The sequence below is a fragment of the Sinocyclocheilus rhinocerous genome, unplaced genomic scaffold, assembly GCF_001515625.1.
Source record: "Sinocyclocheilus rhinocerous isolate Xijiao unplaced genomic scaffold, SAMN03320098_v1.1 scaffold1096, whole genome shotgun sequence".
Lineage (NCBI taxonomy): Eukaryota > Metazoa > Chordata > Actinopteri > Cypriniformes > Cyprinidae > Sinocyclocheilus > Sinocyclocheilus rhinocerous.
Window position 1 is genome coordinate 153240 of NW_015629514.1, and position 15657 is coordinate 168896.

The following is a 15657-nucleotide window of genomic DNA, read 5'->3' on the forward strand; positions in this document are numbered from 1 at the left end:
GTCTAAATTAACTCATAAAAATCTAATATAATTTCGTAAATTGCATAAATAATTATGAACAAAACAGCATCATGTATTTGTGCATTGCTTAATACAAAGAGCCGAAGCGCCATTCACACAGATTGCATTTAAAAACATATGAGACGCAGTGAAAAGGAATAAACCTCCTCAAATTCGTGACGTGTTTTCTAAAAGTTTAAACTGTTTTAACTTTGCATGGCTTTCTATACATCTCTTGTGTGACGCGTGTGCAGCAGTAATTTTTTCCGTCTAAAAAAATGTGCTGAATATGCGTTCTGTGTGAATGGCTTGGTTTTGGTTTTCACCTAATCAAGATCTTCTCCACATTGAGCTTCTATATTTCTCTAATATTTTAAATGAATAACGCAGCAACTGCGCGTCTCGTGGGCTAGACCAGGGGTTTTCAACCTTTTAGGACATGGGCCCCCCCAAGTTTGTCTAATTTCACTCGTGAATTTCACTCGGAGTCAGATTGCCCCCTAGTGGATGGCTAAAGATTTGCTAACTCATATTCATAAATGCTCAAGGGAATGTCTCTGAATTAACTGATGCTCACACCCCCTTGACAGGTGCTGGCGCCCCCCTGGGTTGAAAAAGGTTGAAAATCCCTGGGCTAGACTAACAAAACATTAAAATGCAACGTCACTTACATCATCATCACCGCATCTCGCGCGCCACTGATGACGCTTCCTGATGCACACCCAACATTCAAATGCAAATGTTTATTTTAAATTCGACTAATATTTTTCTTATTCACAATCTCCTCATCACAGGCAGGCACAGCACTCATTTCAGCATGTGTTCGTGTTTGTGTGTGCTGTCTGCGTCACTAATAGCACGTGTCTATATAGTGCGCTATATCGAAAATTTTTTCTATCGTTATTGAAGAAGGATATGACCTGCTCTTTAACACTAGAACCACCAGAGGTCGCTGTATACCTAAAACCGCCAGCGGGTAAATTTTACCCACGCACATAACAGCTGTTTCTGAATGGCTAAAGAACATATTATTTCACTGTATTATGCTACTGTCTTCACAAAGAAGTGTCTAGAGTCATGAAATGATTATGTCTATAGTCATCAACTATATTTTTGCTCTGTTGTTTTATGTTCAAAACTTTTTTGTGTGCGCTGACAACGAGAATTAGAAGGAAGTAAATACATATTTAGGTGGTGTAACAGGCTATTATAATACAATGTCATTAATCAATATATTAAGATTACCTATGTTATTTAAATTACTAAAATAGCCTATAGACAATAATGAGCAATAATACTTCACCACATTGCATAGGATGTTATTTATGAAACTGATAACCGCTAATTTAGTGAGTGAAAGGTGTTGCCTAGCAATGTACAATGTTAAAACATAAGCAGCACGAAAATGACAGCGCGAACATACAGGCATTATATAGCGGGTAAATTTGACCCGCGCTGACGCTTACAGGTATAAATGCCCCGTTTTTTGATCTGGTTTTATCTAACCAGTTTTTAACAACAGGGTAAATCACACAATTTTAGTAAAAGTCAGTGAGTGGGAGACTTGAATATTTTATTACAAATATTTTATGTACATTTTAAAAACAGCCACGGGTAAAATCTACCCCGTGGCGGTTCTAGTGTTAAGCCTTGCCGGTTAAACATTTCATTCGCGTGTCTTGTTTTCTGAAATTATGCAGCAAGAAAAATGATCTGTTGCTTGCTTCTCAAGTAAATGTATCTTGATTTAAGCATCTTAAAAGTTTTACTAATATACTATTTTTTACAAAGTTTTACTAAAATACTAATAAAAACTTTTTTTTTGCTGAATGATCAGAAGGTACAGTAAAATTATCATATTCTAGTGCTTGGGAGCAGAGATATTGAAGCTTTAAACTTATATTGTAAAGTGAATTGAAATGAAAGGGTTCTGTTTGAAATTCTTTTGAAACTTTGAAGTGTTTCTAATAGAAGACATTTACGTTTAGCAACCATATTGATGTATTGTGTTCCATTTAATTTATTCCTTAATTATTCTTTACTTAGTCTTAAAAAGGTCTTAAATGTACCTTCATAAAACCTGCAGAAACCCTGTGATTGGCATATGAAAATTCACAGTTTAGTAGTGTGACCCGGTCACAGAAGCAGGCCTGACTCTGTTGGTTTTGTGGTTGTCATGACACCGGAGACGAACTCTGAGGAATCATTCATGTCGAATAGCTCATTGAAAAGAGTTGCTTGGAGAGCGAGAGAATGAAAAAGTGTGTAAATAAGTGGATCTTGGCGGCGGCTTGAGATTGACCTGCTGTAATTGTGAGAGTCTGGAGGACTCATCTGCGCTCTGACGCTTCAGTGTGTGAGTGGAACGAGCCAGAGGCGATCAGCAGAACAATGCCACGTCCGCTTCCTGCACAGCGCTCTGCTATTGCAACCGTCAACCCTTCAACCTGCTATTGTATAGCTGTATAGTGTGTTTTTGAGGTGGGGTAGAAATGTGACATGGAAACAAGATCTTTGACTATTCTGGACTAGTTAGAAACAAGTGTTTCTACAACAATCACAGGTGTTCTTAAAAAATGATTGCAGAAACCCGGGAAAGACTTTACTCTTTTAGGCTATTTAATAAATATTAAATAAAATAAACAGTGAAATGTGTGATGTTTTCCATAGGGATGCACTGATATTGAAATTCTGGCTAATTTGGGTGTGGGTGATAATAAATAAATACACTATATTAAATGTCTTTATTATTTTCTCTTAAATTAACATGCATAATTGTCAGATCAATGTTGTGATGCTTAAGTGATTTTAGGCATGAGAAGAGTCTGGAGTGCATATGAATATTAAGCTTGATATGTTTCATACGTTGTATTTCCATAACTACTTTTCTCTTTGCCGCTCTGTCTGTTTATTGGGCAGTATATAAAACTTCAAATCAGGGTTTTTTAACTTATTAGAGGTGCAGAACGCCACACAGCAACTTTTTGGCATTGCACCAAGCAAAAATCAATCGTAATCATTACAAAGAGTAAAGAGCAAGCGCCTAAGAAGGTCTCCGCGCGTTAATTAGTTTGTTTTCCTGCACGGTATAAACGGATATGATGTTTTCGCGGGCGTTACCAGTAATACCAACCTAGTCTATTTTTGGTAAAAAATAGTAAAGATAATACTTCTCTCTAAAGAAACAGGAGTTTTTTTGTCTCTCAGTGGATGCATATGAATTATCGTCATTGATATCATTATTGCAATAAATACCAGAAAATATTGTGATATAGTTTTAAGTCCATATCGCCCATCCTTAATTTTAAAGAGTTAAATATTTTATATAACCTAGCTTAGTTAGGTTAGGTTTAGTTAGAAATAGTCAAAAATAAACATCCACAATAAAAAATTTAATAGTGGCTAATAAATATCCAACATTTTTGTTATACAGGTCTGTTTTTGTTATTATATTTTTTTTATTTAATTAAATTTTAAATTTTTATTTTAATTTTAATTTTGATTAATTTTATTTTATTTTTATTTGTAATGAAATATTACTGAGAACAAAAAGTTTCCTGAGCTATGAAAGTGCAACTTCTGAGCAGTAACATCATTTTGGTCCTGAAGAGTTTACGCACGGCAACACTTTCAAAATATTACTGTTTGTTTAATCGGCCTGACATTTCTGAATCAATTTGGGAAACCTGTTTGAAAACAGTTCATTTTGCAGCTCCGTTTTGCACCACTAGTGGTGCTAAAATGATAAACTTCACCTTTAAACCAGGGTGTTTTCTTTGCTCTGCTGTTTAGTGGCTGCTTCAGTCTTTAATGGGGTGCTGAGAGGCCCACCGAGGGTCGGCTTTGGAGAGATAATGCAGATAGCTGAGTCATTGGAGCAGCAAGACCCCCATTAGAACAATAGTGAGATAAAGCAGCTTTATAGAGCCCAGACTACCTGTACCCCTGCCACATGCTCATTCCTGTGGAGATAGTCCGGTGGAACTGCCCTGTGATTTTTTTTCCATTCCTCAGGACATGGCATCTTCATTTTGCACGCTTGAGATTTTTCTGCTGAAGTCTTTGTTCAGTCAGAGCACCACATGCTGATTTAATTTCATTCCTGGGTTGGATCAGATGTGAGGGAAGCGATGACAGGACTTGTGGACCTTTTGCTATCAGCTTTTATGGTTCAGTCTTCAGACCCTTCAGAAACTCCTGACCTTGAATCTGCTCTGGACCCAGCGGTCGACCAAGGCAGGGTTTTTAAAGGTTTTTTAATTTTTTAAAGGATTAGTTCACTTCCAGAATAAAAATTTCCATTTATATTAGGGGTTGACCGATTATCGGCGCCGATATTAAGCATTTTTATGATTATCGGACATTTTCAAAACCGATTCGCAGATAAAATAACTTAATTTTAAAATGCGCTATTTGGCTCTGATGCTGCCTGTCAGAACTCACCACTCTGTGGCCTAAAGCAATCTCCGCCCACCGCCCATTTGATTTGTTGGGCGTCACGAGTCCGACCAATCAATGCGAATTCACTCTCACTCCGAAAGCGCTTGCTAACTGGAGCTGCTGCAGTGATCTGGACTAGTATCTGTAAATATTAAGGCGCAAAAATACTATTTAAAAATGAATCCTGCATGTTCTGCGTGTCTCTGTGTATGTAAATGGCACAGACGCGCGGTTTTGTTTTCTACAAAGTGTGCGACGCTCGCGGTGATTTCAGCTTCTGTCGTCTCTCACTACATGAGGACATAAATACATGAACAACATCTCCAGAACTGCTCTGACTCCCTCTGAGAGTCACTTCATGAGGATTTGACTGTTTCATTTGAGTAAAACTGCAGTGTTTCCCACAGACGTACACTCGTTTGTGGAGGCATATACTGTATATGCAAACTCATTCTCTTTAGCTGTAGTACAGTATTCATAGGTTTAATCATGAAGCATACAGTGGCCCCACTTTTAACTCTCTCTTTATATTACCCTTATTGTAGATGGATGCACAGAGGAAGACAAGAGTAAGAAGTGCAGTGTGGGAGTACTACACTCAACCAACACCAGGGAAGGCAGTTTTTGTCAGAGCCAGTGTTTTTCTTCATTTTGACATTCATTTTAATTTTTACACCAGACATATATATCGGTTCAAAATATCGGTTATCGGTCTACTTGATCCATAATAATCGGTATCGGCATTGGCCCTGAAAAACACATATCGGTCGACCCCTAATTTATATCCAAGATGTTCATGTCTTTCTTCAGTCGCAAAGAATTTAAGGTTTTTGAGGAGAACATTCCAGGATTTTTCTCCATATAATGGACTTCAATGGGGACCAACGGGCTGAAGGTCCAAATTGCAGTTTCAATGCAGCTTCAAAGGGCTCGACACGATCCCAGCCGAGGAATAAGAGTCTTATCTAGCCAAAGTTTCAAACCATCTGTCATTTTCTAAAAAAAATAAAAATGTATATACTTTTAACCACAAATTTGTAGTTGTCGTAGGTTTTGCTGTGTTATCGAAATTGGAATCGAGAATTGTAAAATTTGTAATTTAATTGGTGTGACGAGTGGTGGCGTGGCTGAGAGCCGTGGGAACGGAGCGAGGCCGGTGGAGTAATTAATAATGAGCGACATCTGCACCACTCACCGGTCTCGAGTCCCACTGTCGTAGCTCCTCCTTTTATCCTTCCGGAGCTCCCCCGTGGGACTCGAGACCGGTGAGTGGTGCAGGTTTCGCTCATTATCAATTACTCCACCGGCCTCGCTCCGTTCCCACGGCTCTCGGCCACACCCCCACTCGTCACAATTGGTATCTAAAATGTTGGTGTCATATAAGCTTATTTATTAGAATAAAAGACAACATGGGTCAAAAACAATGATAACAGCAACTATTTAATTTTTTTCTGTGGCAGGGCCAATGAAACTATTGGCAGAGCAAGTAAAAATTTGAACCACTAGCCAGACCAGGCCGGTAGAAAAAATCCTTAGCGTTGAGCCCTGCTATTAATATGTACAGTGGGTACGGAAAGTATTCAGACCCCCTTAAATTTTTCACTCTTTGTTATATTGCAGCCATTAACTGTCTGTTTCACTAAATTGATTTAAAACTCAGATTCAATGATTTATTTAAAGCATCACTCAAAAATGTTTACCAAAATCTCTTTGTAAATATATTCAATAACAAAAATCAGAATTGAAGTTTAGTTTAATTAATTTCCATGAATCTTTTCTAACTGTCTGTTTCACTAAATTGATTTAAAACTCAGATTCAATGATTTATTTAAAGCATCACTCAAAAATGTTTACCAAAATCTCTTTGTGGCATTTTTTATATAATAAAATGTAAAAAATATGTGCAAATATGGCTGTTTGTATTGCTATATTGGTGCATGTATTTGAAAATAATGAAATATTAATATTCCTTTTGATAAAGAACACTGTGGAAAAACATGGCTTGATTATTTTGCAATTTTTACTGTGTTTTACTATACAATGTTTTGAATCTACTGGGGTTTTTTTTTTTTTTGTGGAAAGATTCCAGATTTTTTTAAAGAATTCTCCCTCTTTCAAGCCTTTTCTGAGTAGGATGCATAAATATCAAAGATTGTCAAAAGGCTGAAAAATAACTCAAAGTATTTTTTTTGTCATATGTCGCCCAGCTTTACTTATATGGATTGTGAAGGTGGCAGAATTCCTGTTCTCTCATCTCATCCATTTCAGAGCTGCTGCTTCAGAGATGGATGGAATGAGAGAGCTCGTCTGGAATGAGACGTGCTGCTGTAATTGCTTGCATGTGCTGCACATTTGAGTGTTTTAGGAGGCTCACTTCACTATCCTGTAACAGGAGCAAATGCCAGGATGGAAAAACTCAAACGCAGACAGATCACAGATCAGAGTTTGTCTTGAGTGTGTTTTGATAAATTATTATGAACATCTAATCCACACAAACACTCAGTTGTTCACTTTATTTTTCATTTTCTTTAATGTAATACTTATAGCAGTCTATATAGCAGGGATGTGATTTTTTTCCCCCCATATTTTACGATCTGAAAAGTATAACCCATGTGAATTGCATAAATCTGTGAAAATATAAATAAAAACATAAATGTTACTATTGTAATTTTACTGTTGTTCTGTAAAATAATAATTTTATTAATATTTTTATGATTGATTTTAAATGTTTATAGTAAAATATTTCTAATAATAAATATTGTTATTATTTTAATTTTTTTTTACATTTTATAGTAAAATAATAGGTATTATTTTGGTGGTATAGCCTATTTCTTTATTTTTTCCTTCATTTTTGTCTTTGGCTGATCGCGTGCCTGATATAGATTTTAATAGCATTAATTAGTCTTAGTTAAAGGTATTTTGTACTTATTGCAACACATTTTTACATTAACATTTGTATACTAAGTTAGTTAATGCATTAGTTAATGCATTAATGCATTGTAAAATAACAATGAGCAATAGTTAAGTTCTAGAATTTGTAACAATGTTGATTTACTAAAAAAATTGATGCAAGTTGCATTCAGGGTGGAAGCGTGTAACATTTTGAAAAATCATCTTTAAGTTAGTTAGTTAATCTATATAATTAAATTTGCGATTTAATGGCACAGAGTCACAGACATTTGAAGTTAATTTATTTTAATAACGAGGTTTGTTACTGGCACAAACAATTTGTCCAATATGCTGGTTAAGCATTGGCATCTGCATTGTTTAATTTGCGTAAAGTATATTTCTTCTTTTAATGTTTGAAACTGTAAGTGGAAGGATTGTGTGATTGTAAATAATTGATTGCATTTACATCTTAACTCTGAGATTTTTGTTTCATAAGTTTTGTGCTGTACAAGCTGTCTGTAATAATATTCAAGCTTATTTACAATGTTTTTTTTGTACTCTTTGACCCTTTCAAGTTAAACTCAACAACAAAGCTGCTTGCAGATGCCAGTTTTGAGCCAGATCAGCAGTGTGAGCCCAGTTTGTTTACCTCTTGTGGGGTCCAGTGTTTCTTTTCAACTTGGTTTCTGTACTACATGTCGAGGGTCTCTCTCCTCAACTTTTGACTTCTCACTATGGATGAGGCCGCAGCAGGTCTTCTTCATCCAAGAGCTGCGATCGATGCGGATCGGACCGCCCGCTCGCCTCCTGGGGAGGGACCTGCAGGCTTTTTTCATGCTTGATCTCAGTGCTGTGGCGTCCGCTGTGAGTTCAGCACGGCTCCAGGTTCGGACCCCTCACCTTGTCTCGTCTCATCTGAGCAGAGCTGTCAGGCACACTTTATTTTTCACTCTTCTAGTCTTTGTAGCAAGGCTGTTTTCTCAGAGGAGGTGATGAGAATATCGTTTTTTACGTCCGCTAGGGGTAAGACGCAATAAAACGAATAAAGACTCTCATCAAGCTGTCACACCAAAAATGAAACCAAAGAAAACACCATAAATTGAAAGTTTCAATTTATTTAAGAAATGATGAGAAACAGTCACTAAGTGGTACTGAGCTTCAGAAATACCCAAGGCCCAAAACAACAAACAAAATCAATCTATAACATAAATCAATAGAATTAACCTCAGAAAATAAATAAATAAAATAAACATACAAAGATAAAATACAAATACTGCTAGCTGAGCGTCCAAGAACCGCTGACAGGCGGCGCCACAATTGGCAAATCAGCGACGATCTAGTAACTCAAAAGACACACAAAGAGAATAGGAAGAACATAAAAACAAATTTCAAAATACAACAAAAACACATAACGTAACACATTTGTAGTACAAAAACAAATCAAATAGAACAAAATATGAGATCAAATAATGTGAAGCATTAATTTTTCTATTGAAAGGAAATACTATTGTGGTAATAATAATGTTGCACAAACCTGGTGTGTTTTTATTTAGTCATCTGCCTGTTTACACACACTAGCTGCAGGATGTACCATATGGAAGCTTGTTTCTGCCACAAGATTAAAAAAAAAAATTGCTACTTTTGATCTTTTTCTCACAATTCTGACATTTTTGTTGCAATTCTGACTTTTTTTCTCAGTGTTGCAAGAAAAAAAGTTATAATTGTGAGATATAAACTGAACTGTAAGATATAAACAGATTTGTGAGGGAGAATTGTGAGATAATTGATAATTGCGGCGTAAACTCAGAATTCTAAGAAAAAAGTGAGAATTTGAGGAAAAAAGTCAGAATTGCAAGATATAAACTTAGAAATATGATATAAGCTGAAAAAAATTGTGAGATGTAAACTTGCAATTGCAAGAAAAAGGCAGAATTGTGAGATAAAAGGTTGCAATTACTTCATTTTTATTTTGTGGAAAAATAAAAACAGAATTTTACACTCAGAGAAAAAAAAGTCAACGTTGCAATATGGAAGTTTAGAATTCTGAGATAAAAGTTAGAATTGTGAGATATAAACTCATCTGCTGATAAAAAAAGGTCAAAATAGCGAGATGTAAACTTGCAATTGCAAGCTTATGATGCACAATTCTGAAAAAAAAGTCAGAATTGCAAGATGTAAACTATGAGGAAAAAAATCATCATGACTCATCATTGTAATTGTGAGTCATAATTACCTTTCATATTTTTTTAAATTCTTTGGCAGAAACAGGTTTCCATAGCACCCTGAGTGAAATTTACAGTGCAGAAACACTCTAACCAGATAAATAGACGTATTGTAATGCGTTTGACCCGTGTTGCTAATATTGAAATAACATGTGAGAGGTGAAGGAACCTCAGCGCTATCATGACAAGTGGCACGGGAATCCCAAATTAATCCGTTTAGCATCAATTAAATGTGGAATGCTGGGAATCCAACAGCTTGTTTTCCGGAATAACAAGATAGCGGAGCAGAGCCGCTCTGTGCAAATATTGAAGAATTCTTTCCATGCTGGCCCACCAGTGATCACACATTAGAGTGGGTGGACTGTGGGAAAAATCCCAGAATTTGGCCAAATGGAGAAATAAATTATACAAGAAGTTATTTGGATTAGGTTCTTTTTTATACATTATTTTTAAAATACATTTCTTCAACTATGAGCACTTTTGGCCCTGTGGACTCTTGAAACGCACTCTTCACACACACTCGTTTATTTGATTTGTCTGTTAATAATGTAGACATACTGAACATGCATCACACAATCATTCTGTTGGTTTTGTCGTTTTTGGTTCTAAACCATCACTTTTCTATCACATCTTCAAATATCAACTGTGTCTGATAACATTCTGTTGTGGGAATGACATTTGGTAAAATTACTTGCGTTACATTTGCATTTATTCATTTAGCTGATACTGTTATCCAAAGTGATTTGCAAATGAGGATGCAACAAGCCATTCACCTTAATTAATTTTAATTGGAAATGATGTACAATCAAAATATTCCCTTCATAACCAGTACATTAATTTAAGAAAGTGACAGAATTGTTGGTCATCTTGGAAACGATGCCACAACTGAAGAACTTTTCATAATTTGTGTAAACTTTGTACATTTCCCCCCCACCAACATTTTCACACTAAAATATTGAAAATGTTTATGTTTAAGGTTTGTTTATTTTAGTTTTTTGTTTAGATTGTTAGTCTTTATTTTATCATAAATATTCAAATTTTAAGATTAAAAGTCTTTGTAAAAAATACATTAAAGACATTTGGCAAGTAGCAAAAGTAAACAATGAATGCATGCTAAGAAGTTTCTACACTGTAAAAAAAAGATTTTTCAAAGTTATGAATAAAACAGATTATTGGAGTACTTTGAGAAGAAAATACTATATCAGTTTTTCTACTTCAATATTTCACATTTAATTCAATGTATTGCTTGCTTTGTAAAACTCACTAGCAATTTCTGAGTGAAAATTGTTTCTATACCGCAGTTTTTTTTGCAGTGTAAGTTTAAAGTCAAATGTTTCAAAGCAGCTTTAAAGAAGATTACGATGTTAATGTTTATAATATCTTCATGCCTTATAGCTGCACTTAACAGATCAGAGCTGGGCAATGATATAGTTTACATTTTGCGATGATACAAGCAATGTGACCTCCATTAAAGAAAGTGTGAATCTGATAGTTTTAATAAAAGTCACCCCCTGGGATTTAAAGAGCATGTAGTCAAATAGTCAAAGAAGCCCTGACATACAGTATGCATTTCAAAGGTCTCTGTGGAGAATTTTCTCTCGGGTGGAGTGTAACTCTAGACTGCAAGAACTTCTGATTTTACCAAACCAACTGCGTACGAACCTGCTGCTTCATGTGAAAAATCTCTCGTGTTTCCACAGCGTAGTCGTGAAGGGATTCCTGGAGACACGCCATGTTCAAGGCCGTGCTGAAGAAGAGCAGAGATGGCGGGAAAAACAAGAAGGATGCAGGTATGAACACATGAAACTGATTCTGTATCCGCTTCGGTCATGAACAAGTCAGAGAATTTTACACTTGTGATTTATGGGTCTGGAAATCGTGACACTTCACCTAAATTTAGTAGCTTTTCTGCTTTGGAAATACCATTTCTTTAAAGATGACGTCACAGTCTCTTCTTTGATGTCCTGCTTTTAAATGAGTCGTTTTGCAGCTAATTTGTTGATTCACACCACATAAAGCCCATCAGAAGATATTAGACTTGTAAATATGTACTAATTGCGGCGTTGCATGAACAAGATCACTTGGGAAAGCCCGAGGTTTGCTGATGTTGTCATGTGGCTGATATGCATCAGAGAAATGTCAGCATGTACCTGATCAAAGTGTAGGATTTATTTACTGCGATTTATGATGTGGTCTCTGGTTTATGGCACTGTTGTGGAAACAGGTGTGCAAGAGCGCTGAACGCTCCGGGAGAATTAGGAGGAGATGAGTGTGTATGTGTACCCTTGAATTCCCTGGGATCATGGGATGTTGCTATGGAAATATTTATGGTGATTGAGCAAGAATTAGGATAGAAGACCCAAACACAGCGGCTCTGCTCGAAACCTAGTGAGCTGCCTATGTAGGCAGCATTTTAAGGCATTATAGGGAACATTTAAGGCTCTTTCAAAAGTTAGGGAGCATAATTATGATGGTGGACAAATCAATAGGGAACATTGCATGTCTCTTTTGCAGATCTAAAATTGCAGATGAGAAATATAACTTATATCCTATTTAAAAACTAATAAACTTTCGTAATGATTTTTTTCATAATTTTCATACAAAAAATATTGAAATGTTCATGTTCAAGGTTTTTGTTCATTTCGGTGTTTTATTTATTTAGACTATTGTAGTTTTAAAATGTTAAAAAATAATATTTTGATGATAGATATTCAGATTGAAATAAAACATACATTAACGACATTTGAAAACTAGAAAAACGTAAAATGGTATATGAGGCTTGAGAATTGTATGTTATGTATTTTTTATGCTTATTCGAGTATTTCACCGTTATCTTAAAAACATGTGAACGTCAAACTCAGTTGAAATTGATTGTGAGTCAAGTCACCTGTTTGCTTCATGTGAGGAGTGCTTTTTCTATAACACAGATCAGTTATTTTAGATACTGTTTCATTTATGAAGTTGCTTTAGTAGGCAGCTGACTATCTAGACAGCATCTTAGCTCACTAGAACAGAGCCCCAGAGTTCAGACAAGTGTCATTCCCTGAGATCATTCTCTAGCTTTAGATAATTGACACCTGTAAAATGATAAAACATGTTGATGTGAGGTCATTACATCTGTTTTTTTATCTGTTGCTGTCCAGGGCCGCTTTTATAGTTTAAAGGGGTCATATGATGCGATTTCAATTTTTCCTTTCTCTTTGGAGTGTTACAAGCTCTTGGTGCATAAAGAAGATTTGTAAAGTTGCAAAGACTAAAGTCTCAAATCCAAAGAGATATTCTTTATAAAAGTTAAGAGTCAGCCACACCTACCTAAAACGGCTCGTTCTAACACGCCCCCACATGTCTACGTCACGATGTGGGAAGATTTGCATAACGCCACCCAAATGTTCACGCAAAGAAAGAAGGCGTAACTTTTATTCTCGCTGTAGTATTGTTGCCGCCGCCATGTCGTGAAGACGCTGTGTGATTCATTGTGAAAGCAAAACTACTTTGTTTGGCCTTCCAAAAGAGGACGATATCCGCTTCGTCATGCCTGGAGCTGATCCGTGCTGGTCGCTGAGGAAATACTACAACTTAATTAGTTGCTATTACTACAAAAGTTAGTTGTAATGTTACGTCTATGTTATGTATCTAAGTTATCTGATTAATATCATAGGATGTGTCATAGAACAGGCTTCAGTTTATTGGCATAAAGTCACTCTTCACCTCAGGCAGCTATTCCCTTTTAGATGCTTCATTATTAATAACATTGCTGCATCATAATCATAATCTAACAGCGTTCTAATCACGTGTTCATGATTTCATAGACAGGTTTTCATGTCATATTTTTATTTTTAACATTCATTTTCATAACAATCTTCAGATTTTTTCATTATATCCATTACGGCCATGCCCCGCCCCCCGCACAAGCCCCGCCCCCGATTACTCGATTAATCGTTTTTGAAACCTATCGATGATCGAAATGAAAAATTGCAGCCAAAAATGCCCATCCTTACTCTGTATATCAGTGAAATCACTTTACATATCTTTTGTTGTTGATGTCAAAGGTCATGCATCCATGCGCAGTTTCATCGGTAACTTCTAGAGGCTTGTCAAATTATACAGATCTCATCCTGGACAGGTTGTGCAACATCCTCATCCTCATAGTTGGACCTGCACAGTTCATGGTAATATTCAGGTTTAAGCACGTTAGTTTGCTTTTATTCAATATGCTGTTTTGGTGTTGCCAAAAGAGCATATTGTATATATGTAAACAATGTAAATTAAATGTAAAAATATATATATTAGTATACAAATTTAATATATTAAAAGTCCAATGTCAATTCTGGGCACTGAAGCAAAACCATGTTTTCTTTAATCTTTTGTAGTTCATGTTTTGGAAGATGACAGTGTCACGCAACCTGTCCATGTTGGTGTTTGTCTAATTTGTCTATTCTACTAAATAACAGATGAATTTGCGCCAAAAGTGGAGTAAGGTTTCATTGAAAATGCAGCTGTTGACATTTGTAGGGCCCTATTCTGTTTTATTTTTTTTCCAAATTCCGTTTTTTTTATTTTAATTTTTCTCGACTCCTTTTTGATAGTTTTGACATTTGTAGGGCCCTATTCTGTTTTATTTTTTTTCCAAATTCCGTTTTTTTTACATTTTTTATTAACATTTTCTGGATTCTATTTTTTTTTTTACATTTTAAATTTTTCTGTATCCAGTTTTAGTGGTTAAATGAAATCAAAAGGTATGTCTAATTAACTGAAATCATGAAACTCACACAACGTAACAACAATTTATTCAAAGTTTAGCATAAATTACATATTTAATGCCCTATGAATTAATTCATTTAAATTCCTTTTTTTAAATTTTCTCTTTTCTGGATTCCTTTTTTTTTTCATTTTTAGTTTTTGTGGATTCAGTTTTAATTTTTAAATGAAATCAAAAGGTATGGCTAATTAATTAAAAACATGAAACTTACACAATTTAACAACAGTTAATTAAAAGTTAATTCAATCAAAAATGACATTTTTAGGGCCCTATGAAATCTTTTTTGACGAACTTGACGAACATGCAGACTTCATATTTAAATAGTCTTTTTACGCTTTAAAATTCACACACACTAGTCCATATCGCAATTTGATTAATTGTTCAACACCACTTTTGATTTATTCATCCAAAATTCCGTGACATTGCACTTTATGCATTCAATTCCATTTTTATGACTGGATTTTGCAATTAAATCTGCATTTTCCACCCTACATTTGTAAACTTATATTTTATACTTTTCATTTTGCTTTTAGTGCAATGATTTAGTCTAGAACTAGTCCTCTGGTTCCTTTTCCTTTGTTGCTATATTAGTTGTCAGCTTTTTAGGTTGCACTGATTATTAGGACAGAAATCCCACCCCGTCTCACAGTCGGAAATGCTTCATGAAGTCACAGGTCTGTCTGTCCTTTGTGTCTATCCGTTTCCTCTCTCTCGATCCCACTGGGATGGTTCCGGCCGTTCAGCATCTCTGCTGTTGCCTTGAATGAGGAATGACATGTTTTGTCAGCTCTTGATGTGGCTGATGCTGGAATCACTTTGCTGTCTTGTCATTTGATGATGTCCCGGTGGGGAATTAGTGCCATATTTACGTCCAGGCCGGCTGGGACATGTGCGCTACAAACTCCAGATGAATAGCAGCACATGTTGTCTGAATTCGAGGAGTGGAGGCTGTTTTTTCACTTTGCTGAATATCATATTGCTGTTCTGAAAGGCTTTAGAGCTCAGATTCAGTCTTGAATTACTGATGTTCTCACACTGTAGAGCGGGGCTTGACAATGAGGATGGCCCGCGGCCAGTGTAAGAAAGGATCAGACCGGTTGACGGATCCGTCACTTGTGCCAGTCAATAAGCAAGCAGAGATGCAAACTGGGGACATACACAAAGAGTGCATTCTGGTGTTCAGAAAACAGCTGAATGGTGGAAGTTAGCATTCACAGCGCTAGAGCACCTCAAACACCCTATCGGTTTGAACTAATTATATTATTTATGATATTATTTTATTTATTAGTAAAATTAGAAAAAGGAAAAAGGTTTGGGAAAAGACGTCAAGCCTATCTGTCTATATAT

At 35.8% G+C, this 15657-nt stretch overlaps 1 protein-coding gene across 1 annotated transcript in view; it reads left to right on the forward strand.

Annotated features, from left to right (window-relative positions):
* Positions 1–15657, forward strand: part of LOC107739047 (protein TANC1-like) — a gene marked incomplete at its 3' end in the record, with an annotated part of 173052 nt that overhangs the window by 12695 nt on the left and 144700 nt on the right. Inside the window, exon 2 of the mRNA XM_016551016.1 lies at positions 11252–11341. Coding sequence (XP_016406502.1) covers positions 11284–11341 — 58 coding nt within the window. The remainder of the gene's footprint in view (positions 1–11251; positions 11342–15657) is intronic.